A 24,306-nucleotide genomic window follows, 5' to 3' on the forward strand; every position below is an offset into this window, starting at 1 on the left:
TAAAAGGATGAAATTGATAAGTTAATAGCATGTCAAATCAATTTAAACTTATCTCATGAATCCCTTCTCAATAGACTAACAAGACGAACCCGTAGTCCTGTCAGTCTGTTTGTCTAGTGGTGAGTATGATGTAGTAATTTGTTTAAATATGTACTCATGTGACTAGCTAGCTATTAGGGATTCGTCTTAGTTGCATTCAGAGAGGTAAGTAGATCATCTGTCCCTTCTAAGTTTATTTTATGTTCTATTATTTGATACATTATAGATATGTAGATGTGAATAATTATTTTATTTTTGTATTGCTAATTCACCTTGCTTTCATAAAGAATTCCTTCAAAAAACAATAAAATAAAGGATTTCTAAAGTGCTTTTAAAAATGAAAGTTGTTCGTGAAAAATTACATCATTGAGAAAAGATATTTTTTGAAGGTTCTTATCGTGAAATAATTTCTAGATATACTCAATATTTATTTTTGGAAGGTTTCCAAATTGGGAAAGCGTTATTTTTAAAAAGTAATAATTATGAGAATTATGAAGATGGAAAACCCTTATACACATCGTCCTACAGATATAAAGAGAAGTAAAAGAGATGAAAATGTTTATAAGATGAGGGCACGTACGAAAGAGATATTTTTGGCCCAAGATGATTAAATGAAAATATGGTTCGGTACCGATATTGGGATGAAAACGCAATCACTGAAGGAGGCTCTGTCATAATATACATAGACCCTATTATAAAAAATTACTCACACACACACAATATATATATATATATATATATATATATATATATATATATATATATATATTTCCATAAAAAGAATATGTTTTAATTTAGCTTTATTGAAAATTGTATCTTCCTTAATTAGCAATACGAGATAAAGATGTATTGAAGGGTTTTCAAGAAATAAAGTGTTTTAAGAGAAAGATTTTAAAGAAAAACGAATTTAACCCAATTGTTTTATAGTTGGAGATTTACTTATTGAGCTTTCAACTCATTCAGTTGACCTTTTATTTTCAAGTCTTGAGCAAGGACTAGGTACTAGGATATCCATAAAGAACATATCATGAACAATTTTTCCTTAAATCAAATAAGTGCAGTGGCACATGAGTATTTTCAATTATGAACTTGTTACTATCAATATATCATTTTAAAGGTTTTGATCAAACACATTCGCACTTAAATAATTTTTTTATTACAGTTAGTTTTTTTTACCATATATTTACTATCCCATTTAATTAGTTAACTGTTTTGGTATGTCTTATAATTCTTTGCGCCTCTGAATAGAGAAGTTGACAAACCTGCCTTTCTGGACCGGGAATCTTACAATCTCTCTCTCTCTCTAGAGTCTACTCATGAGTCGTTGTTCATGTAGTTTTAGATAAAAGGGAAAATTACTTATTTGATCAATGAGTTTACAGTTGTACCAAAATAATTCATGTTATATCAAAAGTATATATTGTGAAGATATTTGAGCTAAGCTATCAATTCAAAATAGATCATGTCGCCAATTATTTGATGAAAACCATTAAACGTACAAATGGATCTACGTCGCAACCAGGGACGGAGGGGCCATGCCCCCCTCCCCACAATTTCTTAAAAGAAAAATAAAATTATTAGGTAGAATTTTTTTTTTCTAAAAAATTAAAAAATATAAGATAAAAATAAAAACTTAACTTCTTTAGCTATTACCAAATTTTTTTTTTTATCATTAACTTCTGCTTATAAGAACTTTTGACCCGTCTTTGGTCGCAACTAATCACCAATTGGTACGTGACATTGACTGATGATTTCAATCCGTTGTAAAATTCCATAGTGAATCGCTACAAGTAGAAATTGGAAAAGGTAACTTATAAATAAATAAATAAATATTTTTGGAAAAGATCACATCCAGAGCTGCTCGATTTACCATTTATTTTTATTTTTATTTTTCAGAGAAGGAAAAGAGAGAGAGAAACAAAACATGCTCAATAATTGAAATGAGCATCCATAATAAATTGGTTGTGTAGTCCCACAACGAAAGACGTACATATATGTTGTACTAAGTAATAAAAATTCCACAAAACGAAAAAAGAAAAATGCATTGATTGTCCCATATATAAATGCGTGATTCGTAGGGGTATCGAGTTTCGACCCTACGTGGAAATTGTATAGACAAAGGTAATAGAATTGACTATTTTGAGCGAGTCGATCGGGTGGGCCTTAGTGTGTGGGGTTCATCTTCATGTGAAAGGTTATTGTGTAAATATTGTGACGGTGTTGTGTACGAATCAAATCCAGAGAGGGGTGGGATATATCCACGGCCTTTTAACTGGGTTTGACCAAACGTTTTTTTAGCTGGACTGGAGTCTACGAATTGAATGTCTGGTAGGGTTATAATGGTAATATCAGAGCATTCATGCTGGATTTCATCTACTTAAGTCTGCGCCAGCGAGGGGATAAGTGAGGTAGAGGCAGACACTCATATTCGATACGAGAAGAATCTCAAAGGAAGGAAGGAAGGAAGGTATCCCTCTTTTCTTCTGATATAGTTCCGTACGTTTCTTTTGATTTGTTATGGTTTGTGAACATTCTATAATATTCTTGAACTCCTCCTGTATGTATAAATTCTGAAATGGGATATCAGATATGGATCCGATACTGGTACCAATGTTTTCTTTGAGAAGCTTCTATCTGTTTTACTTGTCTATTTGATCGGTGCCTGCGTACAAATTTTGTGTTTAATCAAAGGACTTTGAGATTTTATTGCATGATGAGTATTTGACCCTGGGGTTAGGTTTTTGTCATGTATTTTGTTTGTTTCTTCTTGTTATGACTTATAAAAAAAATAGTGTTATGCGTGTTGTACCTATCATATATTGGTGAATCTGGTGATTAGAAAAAGAAAAAGAGAAACTCAATGGTACAGCTGGTGTTTGCTTTCAGTTTGGCATATTTCGAGTCTCGGCTAATCTTTCACCTTATGGATAACACAGTCTGAAAAGGGTCTTTGATTCTTATCTATTTGTGAAAAGTGTTTCAATCAAAGTAGGAGCATTTTTTAGACTTGCATCGATTGCCTCCAGAGTAATTGCCATTTCTCTATACATTCTTCTTCTTCTTTTGTTCTTTTTTGTTTACACCTGTTCCCCCATGATCTTGCTGTTCCCGGTTTCGCTCTGCTGCTTCTAAATTTCTCTGGGTCCTATATTTTCTAGTTTTTATGCTGATATTTTTTCATGTATGGGATGATTTCCTGCCACTAAATATACTTTCTTTTTTTAGATTTTCTTTTTGGATGAATTGTAATCTTACCTTGTCATGTCTATAACAATGTTTATTTGAATATTTGAAAACTCGTTGTCCCTACAAAATGTGCTTTGATTTCTATTCTGCTTGAGAATTTATTGAATAATTTGGGGTGCTATTAATTTTTAGCAAAGCCTGTTCAGTTTTGAACTGGTCCTTAGACTTCACCTAAGCTTAGATCTATATCTTCTATCCTTTTATATGTTGAAATTCTACTGTCCAAATGTAAAAACAAATAATATTTGGCTTTTGAAGCTTACTTATCTCGTGAGCATCTATTGATTTATATAGAGTTTACACAAGATACAAGATAACATCAAAGTACTTGCTTCCTAGTCTAATACTACTTCTTAGGGATAAACCTAATCTAAATACAAAACTGTGATCAGCTCTTTAGTAAATACAAGTAGGACTCTATCTCTTTAGAAACCGTATTTCAAAACTCTTCTAGTAGATACAAAACAGGACTCTATCTCTTTAGGAACCGGTTGTCACTAGTAGTTGTGATCAACCGGGTTTCTCCTTAACACACTCACTAGGACTCTTTTTAGGTTGAACGGAGTTAGGAGTGGATTGTGCTTTAATACCAAAGATGCATACCTAGCTGCATTTTACTGAAACACTCAGCCATGGCTTCTCTCTTCTCTGTGAATGCTCATACACAGGAATCAAGGCAATCGCTGGATATTTTTTCTTGTGCAAGTGTAGGCAAAGAGGAAGAGGAATCTTACAGTTCTTAACTTGTAGTGGATCCTGAAAATTTTACTAGCGCCCCCCCCCCCCCCCCCCCCAAAAAAAAAAAAACAAAAACCAAAATGTCCATTCTGAAATTTAAGTAGGGAAATTAGATAGCACTTAAGACTTTTGCTCATGAGGTCCGCCTGAAAGATCTCTGAGAGGACGACGGTTGATAGAATGCTATTGGATGTGTTTTTTTTTTTTTTTTTTTTTTTTTTTTTTTTTTTTATATATATATATATATATTGCTTTTGATAATGCACCATTTCAAATGAGTCTATAACTTGCTGAAATGAGTCTATACTTCCATCTTTCCATTAACATTCTCCACCCGAAGTAATAGTTAAGAAACTGTGACAGATTTCTTGCCTGAGGATGATTCTATCTGGTCTTTAAGGATTTGAGTGGGAACTAGGGAATGGAACTTGCTTCTCGCTATACTTCTTTGACTAAATTATTGTGTATGAGTGAAAAACTGCCTTTGATGAACTTGTTTATTTAAAAACTGGTCATGGATAATGAACAGGGGAACCTAAATTGGTATTTTGGTTGGTTTTTATAGATTTAATACGAGGTCCTAACACTGTAAGGATGATTTCCTAATGTATTTGAGATGAGAAGGTCTAAACAGCATATTCCTGTCCTTCTCCCATACAACTTTTATAAAAAGCAGCCATTGGATCCACATTTGGTTTTTTTTTTTTTTTTTTTTCTTACAAATTCTGATCCAATGACTGATTTTTATAAAAGTTGTATGGGAGAAGGATAGGAGTATGCTAAATAGCAGTTCTCATTTGAGATTATTGTTTCAAATTAAATGGATACTATCTCATGACAACTCAACAAAGTGTTATCCCCATCTATTTGGGTGGGCTGTATAGATGAGTCCCTCAACAAGAAATTCGCAGGCCTTAATTTCTCTTTGATATTTGTTTGAGTCAGTACTTTTCTAGTCACTTAGACGAGAAATATTATTGGACAAGCACAGTTTGGCTGCAGAGTTTAAATGTTTAATTGATAACTTAAATGTTTTCTAAACCTGTCCAGCGGTCTGTCATCCTCTGAGGTAGCCCTCAATGGTAAGGTGGTAATGCTAGCAGTTTGGATTTTATGGGTTTCACCAAATGGCCAGATCACTTCATATGAAAAAGGATGAAATAGGTAGGCCTTTGGGGAAAACAATTTTGCATTTAAGAAGTTGTTATTCAGTTTTTCTTAGTGGGTTTTGGAAATGTATAAGATTCAAGCACTTTGTGCATATCATGGTGATAGATTTTTTATATAGTATAATCGTTTGTTATTGAATCTTATTTTTCATTTGGACACAGGACACATTCTTTGTTTATCTTAGAAAATATTTGACGATATTGTTCAATGGTTGTGGTTATAACTAGCTCATTTATCAATTTAGTAGTCCCTTGCTGATGTTCTGCTTTGAGTACAATGGGTCCTGTTCTGCTTCCACAGCAACATATGTGTTGTAACTTAAGAAAGTGGTAGGGTATTTTTTCTTTATAACCGCACACACACATTGTTATTATTTATATAGGAGATTTACACACTTCAATTCAAATACATATACTAACAAGATAAATTCTTAACCCTATCTTCTAAATCAAATAGCAAAAGATAAAGTACAATTTATCCTAATCTAACATTTGTAATTAAGTTATCAGTGATATAATAAGTCATATTGTTCTCTGTACTGTGCTCAATTTAAAACAAGCACTTTTGCTGCTCAAAGAGTGGAAGAAAAAGTAATAATTTGTTGTTTGACCAATTTCAGATAATTTAGTTACATTTAAAAAACTTAAAAAAGCATTCAGAATCCATTTCTTTGATATTTGCTTCTCATCACTATGAATTTTCAGATGGGAGAGCAAACTTCTCAAACTGGGCAGATTATTGAAATCAGTGTAGATGTCCCTACTGGAGAGAGGAGCACAGGTGGGAGTAAGTTTTGTGGGGAAGCACCTTGTGGATTCTCTGATGCTGGATCCTACTCTAAGGATGCTAAAGAACGATCAACTTCGATTCGCAAGCTTTTAATTGCAGTAATACTTTGTGTTGTCTTCATGAGCGTTGAAGTAGCTGGTGGCATCGAAGCCAATAGTCTAGCAATATTGACTGATGCAGCACATTTGCTTTCAGATGTTGCATCTTTTGCAATCTCCTTGTTCTCTTTATGGGCTGCTGGCTGGGAAGCCACTCCCCGGCAGTCGTATGGATTTTTTAGGATTGAGATTCTTGGTGCTTTGGTTTCTATCCAAATGATATGGTTGCTTGCAGGGATTTTGGTATATGAAGCCATTCTTAGAATTATTAATGACACAGGTGAGGTGAATGGCTTGTTAATGTTCATTGTTGCTACATTTGGCCTAGTGGTTAATATCATTATGGCTGTGTTATTGGGCCATGATCATGGCCATGGACATGATGAACATAATCATGGCCACAGCCACGGAATGACAATTTCTGCTCCTCATCATCATCATCATGAGGAACACCCAGAAGATGCACACCATCATGGTCATGAAGATCCTGCGCACCATCATGGTCATGAAGATCCTGCTCACCATCATGGTTATGAAGATCCTGCGCACCATCATGTTCATGAAGATCCTGCACACCATCATGGTCATGAAGATGATGCAGACCATCATGGAAATCCTGCTGAACCACTGCTGGATAAACCAAAAAATGGACATGAACAGAAGAAGAGGAATATAAATGTACAGGGAGCTTATCTCCATGTACTTGGGGACTCTATCCAGAGTGTTGGGGTAATGATTGGAGGAGCAGTCATATGGTATAAGCCTGAGTGGAAAATAGTTGATGTGATTTGCACCCTAGTTTTTTCTGTAATCGTTTTAGGGACCACCATCAAAATGATCCGGAACATACTTGATGTCCTGATGGAGAGCACACCAAGAGAGATCGATGCAACAAAGCTCGAAAAGGGGCTATTAGAAATGGAAGAAGTGGTGGCCATTCATGAGCTCCATATATGGGCTATCACAGTGGGGAAGGTCCTGTTGGCTTGCCATGTCAAAATCATGCCAGAAGCAAATGCAGACATGGTGCTGGACAATGTGATAAATTACATCCGAAGGGAGTATAACATAAGTCATGTAACCATACAGATAGAGCGTTAGTGTGCTCTTCACCGGGAAAATGATTATAGGGTGGAAGTTTTACATGTATCTTTGTCTCCTCATACGGCTGCATGTAGGTCTTCCTAGCAGCAGGCGTTAGACTCTTCTTATATGTAATTCTTCAGGTTTTGAGCACTCCCAACTGATTTTTTAGCAGCAGATTGGTATCTCTCTCTCTCTCTCTCTCTCTCTCTCTCTCTCTCTCTCTCTCTCTCTCTGTGTTGGTATTGCTCGAAATGGTGGATTTTTGGTTGTAGGGTCTGGTGTATATTTAGTTCTTAACTGGAAAAGATTCATCAAGCGAGTGTAGTAAAAATGCACTCTTTACTTCCACTGCAGGGTATGCATAAGCTGACACTGAGACATGGCCCTACCGCCATTTACAGTGTGACACAAACAGCATTGGGCTGTGCTCGCAAAAAGCGTGAAAAATATTATGAACCAACTTCAACAAATAAGAGCACGCTAACAAAACAATGGTTTATATGTCCGAAGAGAATTCACTCTCCATAGCAGTAGTTTTTCAGGTGTGCATGGAGCATCAGCGGAGTATTGGGGGTCTACCACAAACCAGTTTGAAAGCGTCAGGCATGTGAGATTTGGCATATACAGTAGGTAACCTCAGCATATGTGGAACTTGTGAAGTACTATCGGCCTACTTTGTTGTACAAAGTGGCAACAGCATCCTCGGTTCATTTACGTGGCCGTTGACGGACCAGAAGAAACCTTGTAAATTGAGGATTAGGTTTGCAGGCCTTTGGAAAGTTGTGAAGAGATTCCTCCATGGCCAATGGGTGCAGGGGTAATGGTAAGACTCGCTGTTATTTATTTCAGTGTTCACATGCGCTAGAAGACAAGTCCAAGTTTCCGAATTTGTCTTGAGAAAGAGAGTGCCTTCTGGTTGTGTGGTTAGAGATATGGAGGCCACCGTTCCAAGAGATAAGATTCTCAGACATCATCAAGTGAGTTTTTGGTGTTTTCAAGCATAGGGGATTTTTTTGGATTGAATTTGTCTTCTCTGTAAAATGTGTCTCGTATCCTATATATCTGTTTCTTCTACCTAAAGTCGTAAACACAGACAAATACACATCCTTGCTGTTTCTACGTGTGAGAATGGAGATCATCAAAATATAGAAGAAGAGAGAGAGAGAGAAAGAAAATTGCCTTACAGGACAGGGTACATGCATATAAAACAGGAGATAAGAGTGATTGGTCTGAAAGCAACCCAAGAGAAAACAGTAATAGGTGGCCCTTCATAAGGTTGTCTCTGTTAGGCCTCTCAGAAATTTGAGATTCTGAGACACTGAGTGGTAACATGGTGGTGTGCCTGGACATAATCAGGCTGTTTCCTCTCACTTTGGAAGGACGTTGTGGAACTAGAAATGCTACCTAGTGATCAGTTAGGCCTAGGGCCTAGGGCCGGCTCGAGTATTAAGGCAATAATTATTGTACGATCATTAATTAGAGACCTTAATTAGAGAGTATTTATTAAATTTTTATCATATTGAAGACTTTTTTTTTTTTTTTTTTTTTTTTTTTTTTGAAAAAAAAATTATTCTACAATTATTAATTGGAGAGACTTAGGCAACCACATAAGTTGCCTAAGGGTTGAGCCAAGACACGTTAGGCCATTTTCTTTATAAAACAAAGAAAAACTTCACTTACACTCTCCCGATGTATCACGAGTTTTGCAATGTTCTCGAATTATAAAAAATTGTAATGTATGTATCCCATTTTTCAACCCCTTCATTAATATTTTGTTTTAAATCCTAACAAAAGATGCGAAAGTGATTAAAATACCCCCATCTGCTGACCACGACTTGGGCCTGGCCGGTTGACCTAAAAACAATTTTGACTTAAGTTAGAAATTGTGCATTAGTTTTAGGCTCTTTGGAGTTGAGGCATGTGTATGTATGCACTTACATGGGTTATGGAGGTTTAAGCTGCAATCTGAAAGGCATTGTTAGTTGGGTTAATTACTAATTAGGCACATAGCCTAGTTACTAATTAGGTACAAAGGTTTTAAACGCAGAAAAGCCAATTTTACAAACGATCAAACAAACTTGGACAGAATATGTATTTTGTCCCTTGCCCTTGGTGCTTACTTTCAGTGTCATGTAACTTTACTGTCATACTTTAAAGGTCAACCCCATCATAATAAAAGAAGTTATGGTTGATTAGGAAGAGCTCAAATGGAAAATAGACATCGGGTCTATTTTTCCGAAATCCCTTCATGTGCTTCCCTTCCAGACAAAAATTCTGTCCCCCGACGCACTTATTGCAAACCATGCCCACAACTAGCTGGTCTAGGCCCCATTTCAAACAAAAAAAAAAAAAATCCAATTATATTATTAGTGTGAACGATCCAACAAGGACACTCCACATATTTTCATTGGATTTTGATTCTCTTTAATTTTCAGCTCACTGTAGAGAGGCAGAGAAAATTGTACATTTATGGCTCATGCCCGAACGACCTATTCGGATGGGTGGTGGGTTTTCGGTGCGGATAGGAAGTTTATGCTCAAGCAAAAGGGTTTCACACTTTCACTCAAGCCCTCTCACAACCTCCTGCTTGATTCTAAATGCAGGAAAAATTCTCAATTGTAACAAATTACTGCAGCTAATTTGTGAGTGAAAGAAGAAGGGGGGAATAAAGTAAATAAAAAAAGAATTGAATAAAGGCTAGCTCCATGGGATCGAGAATGTCAACGTGGACCTATCAACCTACAGTCCTACATGGAATGCTAAATAAAATATGATGCAAATGAGACTTGGGTAGAGGGTTACCTATTAGTGTTGACATAAACCAATTTGATGCAATTAGGTGCTGTATGGATTTATCTGTTATTTTCAATATTATAGGTAATTTTATAAGTAGAATTGTAACCCATGTGCAATTTCTTCAGTGACAGTAAAGAAATGATGATATATTAGAGGATAGAAAAGGGAAAAGGGAGTTGGGGATCTGTGGGAAACGGGAATGACTCGTCATCAGACTAGAGAGTTGTAGTGACACAGTCCATAGAAGGACTTTCCAAAACCTTTCTTCTTTGCTGGTACGCCTACAGAGAGAGAGAGAGAGAGAGAGAGAGAGAGAGAGGAGTCCCCCAGTCCCCACAACTGTCTGTCCCCGCTGCTGGACAAAACTGCCACCGCCAATAATGCTTGGGACCTTGTAAGCAGACAACCCAACCTTTCACCTCTCTCTCTCTCTCTCTCTCTCTTAATCTGCTAAGTCTCACCAACTCTCTCAGTTTCAAGTATAGCTGATATTATATTTCTTCAAAACCCATTTGAGTAAATTTCCACCCTTCGTTTCTTACCACATCCCTTTCTGTTTCCATTTTCTTTACCATTGGATTACCCCATCTTCACCAGCCCTATTTCTAGTCCTTGTTACTCTCTCTCTCTATGTCTGTCTGTCTGTGTGAGTTCTTCAAAACAAAGCATTTAATATATTCCATATAAGAGTATCGGTAGCAGCAGGAACAAAGGAATATATGTGCGGTAGATATGGGGTCTCCATCTGCTTCTTGGGGGATACATTTATTGCAAATGTTTTCTTAGTATAATAAGTATGGAATGTTGGTCACCGAGGGAGAAAGAGAGAGAATTTAAGGCACACTTCAACAACCGCTCAGCTGAAATGGAGGGGCTCCAAGGACCTGTTACTCCCTGTGTATGTTTACTAACCTCCATTCGTACTCGTCTTTCTTTTCTCTTTCCCTTTTCCCTCAATCCTTCTCTACAATCAAGAAACCAACTGCGTTTTACTTCTCAAAATGCCTCTATTTAATGCAATGTGTTATTTTTTCAAACTTATGACATTCTGTTTTCCTGTGCAACATTCTATTCTCGTCCACTTCCCTTCTTCTTTTCTCTGTTGAGACTGGAATCCCACCCGGTCCATGAAATTATCTGTTTTTTTTTTTGCTTCCTTTGGAGGTTGGGCTTGAAACCCAGAAAATAAAATTTAATTTCCCTCATTCTTTTTCTTCCTTCTTGCAGTTCTTTGGGGAACATTCGGAGCAAGAATTTGTCGCCAATACAGAAAGCTTGAAATTTGAGGAAGAAGAAGCCCCGATGTTAGAGGACACAATTCCATTGCTTCAGATGCTACAAAGTGTGGGATCCCCACACTTTTTTTCCTTCAAGGAGCCCAGCTTTCAGACACTGTTGAGATTACAGCACGTTAAGAAGCCGTGGGAGGATTACACTCACCTGCTTGAAATGGAAACTCAAATTCAGGCCATAGAGCTTGAGAGCTGCGTCACCCATGACATAGTGGAGCCGCAATATTCACCAGTCAAATCCGAAACCATGGACGTCCTTCAAAACCCACCTTCGGCTTCATGTCTACCAGTAGCCGGCCGGGAACGAAGAAAGCGCAAGAGGCCAAGGCCGACCAAGAACAAGGAAGAAGTAGAGAGCCAGCGCATGACCCACATTGCCGTGGAACGCAACCGGAGACGGCAAATGAATGACCATCTCAACGTCCTCAAGTCCCTCATGCCCGCCTCCTATATTCAAAGGGTAATTATGACATTTAATCTTTAGCTTCACACAAAAACGAAGTGCGCGCAGTTTCAAAAGATTTATTTATTTATTTTTAATTTTCATGAAAAGGGTGACCAAGCGTCCATTATCGGCGGTGCAATAGACTTTGTGAAGGAACTGGAGCAGCTACTGCATTCCCTTGAAGCGAAAAAGAGAATGAGAAAAAATCAAGAAGCGGGCGATGGCTCCGGCTCCGGCTCCGGCGCCGTGGCTGTTTCCTCCAACGGTTTGTTTATGTCGCCGCAATGTGGAATTGGATCGGAGGAAGGCAACTACGGAGAGGAGGTGAAGGCGGAGAACAAGTCTGAGGTGGCTGAGATAGAGGTGACTGTGATTCAAACCCATGTGAACTTGAAAATTCAGTGCCGACGGAGGCCGGGGCTGTTGCTGAAAGCCATTGTTGCACTGGAGGATCTTAGGCTAACCGTTTTGCACCTCAACATCACCTCCTCAGATTCCTCCGTTCTTTACTCTTTCAACCTCAAGGTATTATTCTGTCTTTTTACACAGTCAACCATTCTTACTTGAAGATGAAGCAAAAAACTGCAGACCTAGCACCAGCTCAACAGCTCTATTTTTTTTTTTTTTTTTTATTATTATTATTATTTATATTTTGGATGTGGTTTTTTTTGACGCAGATAGAGGACGAGTGTAAGCTAGGATCCCCTGACGAGATAGCATCGACCGTTCATCAAATATTAAGCTTTATCAACGGTAGCTGATTGTTCAAAGACTCAAGCAGCTGAGTCATTTGCCAACTTGGAGAGTGTAGAGAGGCCAGAGGGCACCTCCAATTCCATTGTCCTCATCTTCTGGGCTTGTGACTTGTGAGATAGATAGATAGACTGACAGAGGGGCGCAGGACAGAAGAAGAGATGATGATGATGATGTTTAGTGCCTAACTTGAAAAGCTTCCATCTTTTTTTAACTAATTACGAATAAAATAATATGTCTTTTTTTGTTTTTTTTTTAACTTCTCTTCATCTCTTCATGGGGATGGGGATGGGGAAGGGGGCCCACCGGCCCAGCATGCTTGGGGATAGAAGAAGGCTTTGGTTTGAAATATAAAATTATGTAATTCTCATCATTACATATTGCAAATCATGGCTTCTTTTTTTATATTGACTTTTGGGCGAAACCGTACACAATATTTTTTTAGTTAAAAAGTACACAATATATAAATGTTTCATCATTATACATGCGTGTCCCTCAGCTGCACCCTCTTTTCATGGGACCAGATCCTCTTCTCAGTCCAGAAGAGCTGATTTCTCTTCAATGTAAAATCAACAGGAGAGGATCTGATTCTTTTTTATGCCCTCTTCCTGATTTACTTTGGGTGCACTTCATCTCCATCCTGCTCCTCAGGTTCCAAAACAAGGTTTTTTTTTTTTTTTTTTTTTTTTTTTTTTTTAAAATAAAAGTGAAACTTTTATTAATCTTTCAAAAACAGGTACAAATCACCACCAAAGGTATACACATAACAACACTATTAAGGTGCACAAGTTAAGAAGAATATATATATATATATATCTCTTTCCTTTTCTTGATGATAAAACCTGGTCAGCTGAATAACAAATACATTGTGCCTAAATAAACGGACGAAAATCTTCTAGAAATCTTACGAATTTCAAAAAGGGATAATTGCACTGTTAGTCCCCGTGGTATGTCATAATTATTTTTCACTCCCTATGGTTTAAAAAGTTCATGGGAGGTCTTTGTGCTATACAATAATTATAAATCGATCCCTAGCGTCAAATTCTGTTAAATTTTTTAACAGATTCCGTCAAATGTCACGTCAGCACCACGTGTCGCCAATAAGATAGCGACACGTGTCCATCTTAATAAAAAATATAAATTTATTAAAAAATAAATAAATATACTTATTTTTTTAAAAAAAAATTAAAATTCAAAAGAGATAACTTCACAAAAGGGTACCGAATTATACCGCGTTTTGACAGAAGGATACTGAATTATCATTTCTCTCGAACCCGGGGTTTTAACTATCAAAATGAATCCCAGAAGGGCATTCCGTCTGGTTTCGGTGTTAAATCCTCACGGAAGTGGAGTCACATGACTTCCACGTGACTTTTTTATTGTCATTTGTCCATTTTGCCCCTAACTTTCATGCATGTAAACTTGTCATGCGATATCTCCACGTGGTGCCAATGATCCCCTTTCTTCTCCTCCTCCCCCTTCCTCTCTCCGCTTACTCTCAGCACCCGGTTCTCCACTTCAATCTTTAGCTCCTCCTCCTTCAACTCCGACTCGTCCAGCATGATAACATGACCTTCTTGTGTCTCCTTCCAGTCGAACTTGTCGCCCCTATGGAGCCAGAATGGGATTTTTTCCAACACTCAGAATGGGTCTGCCCAGAAATCAACCAACATACTCCCTACACGATCTACGAGTGGCAGCAAAGACCCGTTTGAGAACCCAACATTAAAAAAGAGTAGGAGAGACAAAGTGGGGACAACTTGTTGTGCTTGTTCTCTCATTTCTCTCCCTTTTTTGTTATAGAGATTTCGGTAAGTGGAAGAACACTGATATCGCGGTGTTGAGCTTGAGTGTTGTAGGCTTGTAGCATGCTCTGTGATTCTCACTTGTGAAGAGCGAGGGGGTGCTATGCTAGCTGTTTATATATGAAAAAGGGAAAAGTAAAAGATGTGGTGGAATTTGGAGAGCTCCAACCAAAAGGGCTTCTTGCGGTACAAACTATGTCAAATTGGAAACTCAGAATTTGGAAGCCACATCTGGTGAGGATTACTAGTAATATCAGATTAATTGCTCAACATTGAATGAATTTCTAATTAGCTTTGATCTGAAATTTGATGTTCATGTATTCTTACAAGAAACTGTTTGAGTGGGTCACATGCAAAGTGGAAGTCATGTGACTCATGAAACAATTTCCTCTGTTTTAGCTTCACAAAACAGAGTGTTTAAGCCAATGGGGTTCGACTCATGAAAAAGTCATCTTATTGGTGACACGTGGTGCTGACGTGTAGAGCTAACAAATTCTGTCAAAATGGTGGACGGGAAATCGATCCAGGGAGTAAAACGTAATTATTGCATAGCACAGAGACCTCCCATGAACTTTTTAAACCATAGGGAGTGAAAAATAATTATGGCATACCACAGGGACCAACGATGTAATTATCCATTTCAATAATTTTTTGAATCATGGAACCTAAATGTGGTGGATTTGCAAAACAGATATGTTTGGTGTCACTCTTGCACATCTCTTTAATTTACAAATCCACTATTAATATGTGGAACGCATGTGATTCCCATAAATTTAATGGTGAATTTACATTAAAAAAAAAAATGAAACTAAACATTTCTCTTTGTGAAATTTCTTGTAGGGAAATGAACCAGAGACGTATAAGAAAATGAAACTAAACATTTCTCTAAAAGTAAAGCGATATGTTTGGTGTCATTCTCTTGCACGTCTTTTTTGCAAATTTAATGTTGATATGGTAAAATATTACAATTTAATTTTAACACACTGGTTTAGATTTAAGGAACAAACATGCTTGACATAAAACATTTTTACAATTTGTTGACAGGTGCTACTATGTGATTGAAGGGTGTCAAAAAAAATTTTGTCGCTAATGTGGTCTCAATCACATGTTGACACGGGTCAGTAAAGTTATAAAACAATTCTAAAAGAATTATAGGTGTAGAATTACTCCCAGAAGAAATTTATTTAATAGAATATTGTAGGAATTATATAAAATTATTTAGGATCTTGATCCCAAACAATAAACCTATTTATTATTCAAAATAATCGAGGTAATGTTAAATTCACATATATATATATATATGATCCTCATCCAAACAATCAACCTACGGATAAATTTTTATAATTGTTATTATGTTAAATTCAAATTTTATTATTTTTTTGCACATTTTAAATACTCACTCCTATTCGAATTGTAATCAAGGGAGAGGATGCAAAAGATTGGATTGTGATGGATTAGATTTTCTAGACCATTTAATTTGAAAACAATGGTCCAGACTTGAACGAATCTAGTTGATAGAATACCTAACGAATTATAAAGAATGGATTTTTTTATTTATTTATTTTTTTTGTTCTCCTGAAGTCAAATTAACATTACCTCAAACTGAGAATGGGAATAATCATTTAATCGTGTCCTCTACTCGTTGTTGTGTTAAATTTATTATTTTTCATAGTTTAAGTTTTGAAAATAAATAATAATTTATTGGAAAAAATTTACTTATAATTTTTGATCTTTCACCACTTTTTAAAAAATGTACACAAACTTTAGAAAGTGTCAATTTAGGATATCTATATTTCATTTTTTTTTTTCAATTTCAACAATTTGTTAGAATTTTTCGTTAAATCCTATCAAAATTTTCAAAATATCGCTATTTAATTTTTTTTTTTTTAAATATAAAATTTTTCCAAGAAAAAATCAATAGTGCAATTATTCTTGTATTTTAATATATTTGTATTCAGTTGTTGTTCAACGTAAGTACGACTGTTATGGAGACCGGTTTCTACTTGTTGGTGATCAGAGACTCAGAGGTGAGATTAAAGTAAATAAAATGCAGAAAAACTTATGATATCAGGTGAGCTTGAGACACGCATGCCACACCCTCTGCAAAGTCGAAAATGGGATTTTGGTCACAGCTTCGCTTCATGCCAAAGGCAGAGGAATGACGTGGAAGAAAGATTTGCTGAGGAGGGCAGAGCCTTGACGGGAACGGCAAAAGTCAAATGGTGAGCAAAGGGCAGCAGTCGTCCCATATTTTATTTCCATCTCCGTTCCAGTCTTCCAGAGCCGGAGAGAGAGAGAGAGAGAGAGAGATGGCAGAGTGCGCAGAAGAGAAACGCATATCCCCATGTGCAAAAGCATCTTACACAAATGACCCTCCTAGTCATTTCTTGGTCTTCGCGTTTGCCTTTTTTCAGCTTTCTTTTACTTTTTCCTTCTTCTTTCCTGCTGCGTCTCCAAGCTCCGTCCCAATCTAACATCCTATATCTACGTTTTCACCCTCTGCTACAGATTCATGATAACAACCTTTTTTGTTTTTATTGCTAGGGATCGAGCACCTTTGCTCAATTCAGTAAATGTTCCAAAACTGTTCTTTCTGTTCGTTGAATTAATTAGCTCTATTTCGCTTTCTTGCATGTGAACCAAACTTTAATATTTTCTATCAGGTGGCAACATACAGGTCAAATAAATTTTAACACTTTAATATATATATCAAATTTTGTTTTGTTTCGATCATTTCTGTCGGCTCAGCAGCTAAAGATGCTGCTATAGTTATATCTAGGTGGTAATAGGTAGTGTTCCACTGTTCCTCGTCCTTTCTGAAATTACCCAACGACTCTAAACAGTACTTAAAAGGAGGTCATGAATATGTGTTTTTGATTCGAGCACAACAAATATCCACATATGTTATTGTCAATCAAGGATATGGCTTAGGTGCTGTGAATTTTTTTACAACACCTATGTTGTAGTAAATCTAAGGGTTTGGATTTGATTTCAAACCCTTGAAATCAAATCCAAAGGGTTTGAAATCAAATCTAAACCCTTAGATTTACGACAGCATATGTGCTGTAAAAAAATTTACAGCACCTAAGCTTAATCCGTCAATCAAAGCCTAATTCAAACATTTGTGACCACCCTTGTCATCGCTTGAGATCGATTCTCGGTGGCTCTTTATAGTCAAATCATGTCCAAATGTTTTCCGCTCGCCTTTGAGAATGAGTTTCTCGGGTAGCTTGAATTTTTGCTTATGAACAATGTACATTTGTTCGAAGGTACTACTATCGAAGCTCTCGGATTTGGAATTATGAAGAGTTCAAAGATCGCATCCGAACGGCTAGCGATTGGAGTTGCGATCAACACCTTCTCGATCATCTTCAAATTTAACCTAGCTAGTTTTGAAACCTCAACTTAGAACAAACATAACCACTATACTTAAACTTGCAACATAACATATTTTGGCTCAAAATTTTCCATTAACACGAAACCTCACAAACTACACATTTGACAATTATCTAACAATTAAAACACAATTGTTATTTACAAAGACAGACCAACCCCATTAGCGTTACTACAATGAAAAATTCCAGATGATAGGCTAAAAAAACCCTTAAAATTGATCCTTGTATTTTTGTGCTTCTTGTTTGAAAATCAGAGATTATGGGAGAATTTTAATATATATAAATGAATTGATGAGATATTTAAAGCAATATATATATATATATATATACTTGAATTGATGTAAATAATTGGTAGGGTCCTAGAAAACCGTCTTAGTTGAAATTCAATGGACATTTTTCTTGGGAAAACAAAAAACAAAAAAGAAGAAAAAAGTTAGGTTCCTACGATGATTGGAAAGTCACATTCAAAATTAAATAAACCACCATAAACCATTATATATATATATATATATATATATATATATATAGCCGCAACCTCGCGAGTCGCAACCTTGATAGGCTGATAGCCATGAACCAAAAGGAACATTGGTCTCAGTACTGTCTGGTTTCTTTGGAGTGGCGAGGCATCAATTAGGATGCTGCCTTTTTCGTACTAAATCATTAATTAGCATTAGGTTATTTTTAACTGACACTAGCATTAGTTTATAATTTCCATGAAGAACATTAGCTGAATTTTATATAAGCTCGGAGGTCCCAAAGTTGGAGTGTTTATCAACGAAAACGCCGTCAGCTGTCTAGGCTTCAGAGACCAAAGTAGTGTTCACTTTAGCAGAAGGTGAACAGTTCCTTTGTTTTATGCTTAGGTTATATTTTTTTTTGCAAACTTTTGTTGGGAGGTGATGTGACTATGACTACGTCCCTCACATTAATACATTTATTGCAAACATATATATATATGAGTGATATATATACATATTATTAATACGATGTAAAACCCTAAACATGCAAAACTCTGACACTAAGGTTTGTTGCATGTTCCGGTCGTCTGAACAGGCCAGTTGGGGTTGATCTGATGGGTAAAGTTTTTCAACGTTTTCTTTCAAGTTCCAAAGAAGGAATGGGGGGTGTGATTCAGATGGTAGTACTTGTACAACCAGAACCAGAGAGAGTCTTATCTTAAGCTTCAAATTCCAAAGAGAACCTCTCTCTCTCTCTCTCTCTCTCTCTGTCGCTCGAATATCTGACTCCATTTGTCGTTCAAGTTCCCTAATCCCAAGTTCCCTAATCTCTTTTTCAGTTTTCACACACCTTAAACAAACCGCTGGGTCTGTTGGGTGTTGAGTGTTGAGATGGGTAATTATGGGGTTTTGGTCCAAATAAATAAAGCTGCTGATATGGTGAGATAAGAGCAATGTGGGTCAGAGATTCGGATCGTAGGGCATCCGGATCTTAACAGAGTAGGAGTGCCCAGAGATCTCCTCGGAGACCCTGCGTTTTTGGAAAGCAGCTCGCTTTAGGTCCCCCCCCCCCCCCCCCCCCACAATACTCAGCCTGCCAGCCCTACATATTTGAGACCTTCTTCTCAGCCCAAACTCCATCAGTACCGTACGATCGATCACCACGATCATACGGATCAGAATCCCACCCCACCAAACCCTTTTCAGAAACAAACAGACCACACCATCATTTATTCGTCCACGCTTTGAAGTTTGACCCATGCTCAGTTTCAGATCAACTCAATTAGACTTTTCATGTAAAGGCACCAATACCTTTCATCTCTCTTTTTCCCCCTCCCTTTTTTTATTTTTTTTCTTAGAAAAAATATATATATATATTCCTTTATCCTTTTACCAGTCAAAGGTTAAAAGGGTCAAATTCTAGGTGGATGGACGGATTTGCCGGAGACAGCATCTTTTTTTGTTTTTTGTTTTTATTTTTCATCTGCATGGTTCATTTTCAACAGCGGAAAACATAATTTCTCTTGGTGGGAAATATTTCCATTAATTAGTAGATGGGCCGAAAGCCCAATTAGGCCCGTTTATTAATCAGTGCCAAAGAAAATTATTAATCAGGCCCGTCAACTGAGACCCTCACCCGGGCCCATGGGCTAGGCTGTATAGTCCATCACATGACCTGATCGAGCCAACTGGAAACAACTCATGAAAAGCCATGAGAAGACCGAAACTCTGAAATACCCAGAACGTGTTTCAAACACATTCTCACCTATGTCTTGGTCAATCATGCTCCAAAACGTGGCCGCACGCGATCTTTATACAAGAAGACACGCCAATTCGACACGTGGAAGCCACGTCATGGAAGATAAGGAGGCCTACATTTCGGACCGCGTGATTGCCCACGTTCCGGAAGTGGAGACCCACGATCAAGAAGCCAGTTCCCACAATTTTTCAGGGAAAATCGACTCTCCCTTCATTATAAATACAGACTTACCTTTAGGTATTCCAGTCTCTGGCTGAAATTATTGTTATTGAGACATTTATACAGATTATCCAAATGATTGACTTCTGCATCGGAGTGGGACCAGCTGACACTCCCAGCAAAACCTCTTTACCGAGCTTACTATTTTGCAGGATAAGATTTTAAGAACTTTCTAAAAGCTTGCGCTACCGGTCCAGAAACTGTCTTAACATCTTCAAATTATTATTATTATTATTATTTTCTTTTATAAAATAGTTTAATTTAATTTAATTTAATAACAGAAATTTTCATTGGTGGTACATGATTGAAGAGCATGCGAGTTGTGATGAACCTGCACGTACGTGAACCTCTCGCTAGTCCGCTTCTGGGTGATGAGGTGGGTCTTGTCTTGGTCACGACTGAAGGTATAACTGGACCAGACTTCCTCTATGGGTCGGCCCAAGACAAGGCCCAGTTGAGTGTGAATTTCACCGCAAAATGATGGGGTTTGGGAGGGCTTCTGGTGGAGGACTAGCCGACTCTTAATATAGTCTTTAACGGCCCATATCTTTTATCAATGACCCAATGTTTTATTACTTTATTGGTCCCTTTGTTAATATGTTTTGAGAGGTGTTTTTGGTTTTGAACACAAATTTTTTACAAATTGGTTTGGAATAATTGATTTCAATATATGTGAGAAGTACATGTTTTATTTAATAATATATACTTTTCTCATGTTTTTTTAATAGCATTAATAAAATGCATGTGAGAAATGAACATTTTATTTTTAGAAACAAAGTTGAAGGAAATTTATGTTCATTTGTTTTTTGTTTGAAAAAGTTTTATGGTATGTATGGGTGTACAACCGGTTGCGGTTATGGTTGTTTGGTCATAACTGCAACCGCAACCGCCAACCGGGGTACTCAATTATTCCTATTTTAATAACCGTAACTACAACCGGTAGACCGGCTATCGTTTTTACCAACCGCCGATTATCTAATTATTAAAAACTGGTTATTAACCGGATAACCGGTTTTTATATATTGTCGAATTTTTTTAGGTTTATTTTTTTAATTCAATATTCAATGCTAATTACTAAATAGTACATACTACTATCACCATTCATTCAATATAAATAAAATGATTGTAAATAAAATCATGAAAGATGAGCTTGGCTTTTGGTTGATTCAAACCTTAATTCTCAAAACTTAGTTTCTAGCTTCCTTTTCCTTATGGTGAAATGGCTATTCTTTCTTTTTCTGCTCTGATAACACAACCATTTATCCCAAAATACAAAAAGAAAAAACAGAGACAAAACAGAGATATGTTTTCCTGTAAACCATAACACCTAGACATTGCATAAATCAAAGATTAATAGAAAAAGAGAAAAGAAAAGAAAAGTAAAGTGGGTATGACATAAATGTTATACCCACTTTTCCAGTTAATAACCGTTCCGTTTATACACCCCTAATGGTATGACATAAATATTAACAATCATTATAAAAGTATTTTCTAGCAGGGTGCTACTCACTCTTTCGTTAATGCCACTTATGTGAGATTGTGTAGCATAATCACTAAACCTCCAAGACATAACATGTGTACGTAGCAACACCCGTTAGAAACACCATAACGTGTAAGCAAACGGTAGAAAACTGTTCCATCACCATCCAAGGAAGAATGCTTTCAGCAAATGTGGTTGCGTTCAAAATGCATCAATTGTCGAAGGAAGGTAGTGACGTTCATACCATCCGGTGGCAAGAATTCTAAGCTTGGTGGAGCGTGAGTGCAAGCTACCTTCGTCATGAATATCTCTTATAAACCATCAATTTTATATGTGAATTACTCATCTTTCTAATATGAGACGGGATATCACAGCTGGCAACGGACTCGATTTTTGTTCATTTGGCCAATTAAGGGCCTCTTGCTATATTTCCTTTTCTGTCCCATTTTTAACGGGATCTGCTAGGACTAAATATCTCATATATAAAGTTATAAACAACTTGTCCTCGTGATCGCGACACCTCACCTGCATACGGGGTAGGGCAAAAGGGTAAGGGACTGATCAAAGCTGAGATGCGGGGGGAAGTAATTTCATTAGAAATGCAGTGCTACAATTGGTAATTGCATGGCAGCGGCAGGATATTGTTGAGATATTTTTGGCCCTCGGGAGGGAGATAACATTATAAAGAGGATAAAAAGCTCGTCGGGATTTTCTGAATTTATCTGTTTAAATTTTAAAAAATTTGGACAGATGATCGTGAGAGATTATTTATGAGACTTATCTGACTAATAAAAAATTGGTCTGCTCAACCACTTATCCGGTTATGTAAGTTTCATAAGTGGTCTTTCATAATTACATGTTCGAATTCTCTCAAATTCAAAAAAAATAAAATAAAATAAAATTTTTTTTTGAGAAGATTAGAAATCTGATGTGGAGCCTCCTTACCAATCAAACACCATAGAATGCCTATCCTGCATGCGGCCATGTCATCACACTATCCGGACCAAAAAGGAACGAGTGGTTGTCCAGCTCCAACGTGGGAGGACGTATCTCCACTTTTCGTTGCAAATTATCACTCCCCCGCCCCCGATCTAATAAACCCACAAAAAACCAAACAAAAACTCGACGCATTTTGCTGCCTTTGGTGCCTCAGAAACTCTCTCGCAGGACAAAGACTGAAACTGTATAACCTGTTGGGGTTCAGCTGTCATGGCCTCAAGCTCCTCCTCCACACTCACACTCTCCTCCTCATCCACCCTTGTCGACGGCAAGGCTCCTCGCCAGTCGGCTGCTGCATCGCCACAATGTGTGACCCTTCCCACACTGCCCCCACCGCCTATGCAGTCACAGAACCGACCCTGGAAGAGCACTGCTTATTGTGAGTCAATCGTATATAATCAATGCTACATTATGCTTTTATCACTTCGTTAACAAATTGGTTTTGTTGATTGTGTGGTGAGTATTAATTCTTTGTGTGGTTTGGTATAATTTACTGCTGCAGAATTTTGTGGTTTAATTTTCTGCATAATTGCGTTTTTGTGCTTTGGGGGTCAGAACCCGTCTTTCGCATAGTACCTCTGAGAACTTATAGGTTGGATGGTCACGCTTTCAGGCCGTAAGATTGCTCGCAATGTCATGGCCATGGCCACTGGAGAGGCACCGGCAGAAGTTGGAGCAAATGAGCTGCCAGAGATTGTCAAAACAGTTCAAGAAGCTGTAAGGATTGAGCTATCATTCATTCTCTTTTGTTGTAGAGGAATTTTGGTATGTTTTGTTAGCCTGAATTTATGAATCGCTGCTGTTGGCTGCGCAGTGGGACAAAGTTGAAGACAAATATGCAGTGAGTTCACTTGCAGTAGCTGGGGTGGTCGCGCTGTGGGGCTCCACTGGGATGATCTCGGTGAGGTTCTCCATATTGCCCATTCCTACCTTATCATCGTCATTTTTCACTTATTATTGTGTTTGTGAAAAGGTTTCTGAGAGATGTGGGTCACTTGTAACAGGCAATTGATAGGCTTCCTCTTGTTCCTGGGGTTCTTGAGCTTGTAGGCATTGGCTATTCTGGGGTAAGTTCAATACTCTGTACTAAAATTATTTGATCAAAGACGGCCATGAAAGACAACGCTGCTGTACGTTTATGCATCATACAGAATGCTTAACCTAGAATTTCTGTGCTTTTCCTCTGTTTCTTATGCATCCACCTTTCTTGTCTTTCGTTGCAGTGGTTTGCATACAAGAACCTGATTTTCAAACCAGACAGGTAAGTTTCTATTTGCCATTTGAACTCTACCACCAAAATCTCGGTTTTTTTATTAGACATTTCTCACTGTACATCTTTGAATTTCAGGGAAGTTTTGATACAGAAGGTAAAAGATGCCTATAAGGATATAATCGGGAGCAGCTAGAGGAACACCGATAGGGAATGCTGCTGAGATGAGGTGAACTTTTGGGATTTGAAGCATATATCTTGCAGCATTGTCGTTAAGACCATGGTTCCTTCTGTTAGCATAAGCTTCTAACCCATGTAATATCTACCTTCTCTTGAAGATACATGTAACAATTATATTATATTTCCCCTTCAGCGCCAATCACATTTCTCATGTTACTTGGAAGAGCTATAACTATTTACTGGAATAATGCACAGATTCAGAAGACTTAGAATTTTCTTTTAACTTTTATTTGTTTGCTGGCTTAGAAATAATTCACTTCAGTTCAAGAGAAAGCAAGGGAGAATGAGA

The 24,306-nt window shown here is 37.3% G+C and overlaps 3 protein-coding genes across 6 annotated transcripts; all 3 read left to right on the forward strand.

The window, feature by feature from the left end:
• Nucleotides 1-2,351: 2,351 nt before the first annotated feature.
• On the forward strand, nucleotides 2,352-7,340 carry LOC133863683 (metal tolerance protein 1-like). Of its 4 annotated transcripts, none has more exons than XM_062299729.1 (3): nucleotides 2,401-2,506; nucleotides 5,074-5,187; nucleotides 5,898-7,340. In XM_062299729.1, exon 3 carries the CDS (start codon nucleotides 5,898-5,900, stop codon nucleotides 7,179-7,181), a length of 1,284 nt encoding a protein of 427 aa, XP_062155713.1. In that variant the 5' UTR covers nucleotides 2,401-2,506; nucleotides 5,074-5,187; the 3' UTR covers nucleotides 7,182-7,340. The 4 variants fall into 4 exon arrangements, with proteins under 4 accessions (XP_062155712.1, XP_062155713.1, XP_062155714.1 ...); XM_062299730.1 differs by lacking the exon at nucleotides 5,074-5,187 and adding an exon at nucleotides 5,441-5,522 and having other exon boundaries at nucleotides 2,458-2,506; XM_062299728.1 differs by lacking the exon at nucleotides 5,074-5,187 and having other exon boundaries at nucleotides 2,352-2,506.
• A 2,810-nt stretch (nucleotides 7,341-10,150) lies between these two features.
• Nucleotides 10,151-12,857, forward strand: LOC133864335 (transcription factor bHLH57-like). The gene is made up of 4 exons (XM_062300633.1): nucleotides 10,151-10,860; nucleotides 11,190-11,714; nucleotides 11,808-12,224; nucleotides 12,377-12,857. Exons 1-4 carry the CDS (start codon nucleotides 10,759-10,761, stop codon nucleotides 12,458-12,460), a joined length of 1,128 nt encoding a protein of 375 aa, XP_062156617.1. The 5' UTR covers nucleotides 10,151-10,758; the 3' UTR covers nucleotides 12,461-12,857.
• Nucleotides 12,858-22,639: 9,782 nt separating this feature from the next.
• LOC133864046 (protein CURVATURE THYLAKOID 1B, chloroplastic) lies at nucleotides 22,640-24,240 on the forward strand. Its single transcript, XM_062300240.1, has 6 exons — nucleotides 22,640-22,946; nucleotides 23,181-23,284; nucleotides 23,382-23,468; nucleotides 23,572-23,634; nucleotides 23,791-23,828; nucleotides 23,916-24,240. The coding sequence occupies exons 1-6, from the start codon at nucleotides 22,778-22,780 to the stop codon at nucleotides 23,971-23,973; spliced, it is 519 nt and encodes a 172-aa protein (XP_062156224.1). The 5' UTR covers nucleotides 22,640-22,777; the 3' UTR covers nucleotides 23,974-24,240.
• The last annotated feature ends 66 nt before the right edge of the window (nucleotides 24,241-24,306 follow it).

This window comes from Alnus glutinosa, chromosome 3, assembly GCF_958979055.1.
Source record: "Alnus glutinosa chromosome 3, dhAlnGlut1.1, whole genome shotgun sequence".
Lineage (NCBI taxonomy): Eukaryota > Viridiplantae > Streptophyta > Magnoliopsida > Fagales > Betulaceae > Alnus > Alnus glutinosa.

Coding starts and splice junctions, on each gene's coding strand:
- LOC133864046 (XM_062300240.1), top strand. CDS start 22,778: ATGGCCTCAAGCTCCTCCTCCACACTCACACTCTCCTCCTCATCCACC. Junction 23,285..23,381: donor TCAAAACAGTTCAAGAAGCT/GTAAGGATTGAG, acceptor TTGGCTGCGCAG/TGGGACAAAGTTGAAGACAA. Junction 23,469..23,571: donor GCTCCACTGGGATGATCTCG/GTGAGGTTCTCC, acceptor CACTTGTAACAG/GCAATTGATAGGCTTCCTCT.
- LOC133863683 (XM_062299728.1), top strand. CDS start 5,898: ATGGGAGAGCAAACTTCTCAAACTGGGCAGATTATTGAAATCAGTGTA.
- LOC133864335 (XM_062300633.1), top strand. CDS start 10,759: ATGGAATGTTGGTCACCGAGGGAGAAAGAGAGAGAATTTAAGGCACAC. Junction 10,861..11,189: donor AAGGACCTGTTACTCCCTGT/GTATGTTTACTA, acceptor TCCTTCTTGCAG/TTCTTTGGGGAACATTCGGA. Junction 12,225..12,376: donor TTTACTCTTTCAACCTCAAG/GTATTATTCTGT, acceptor TTTTTGACGCAG/ATAGAGGACGAGTGTAAGCT.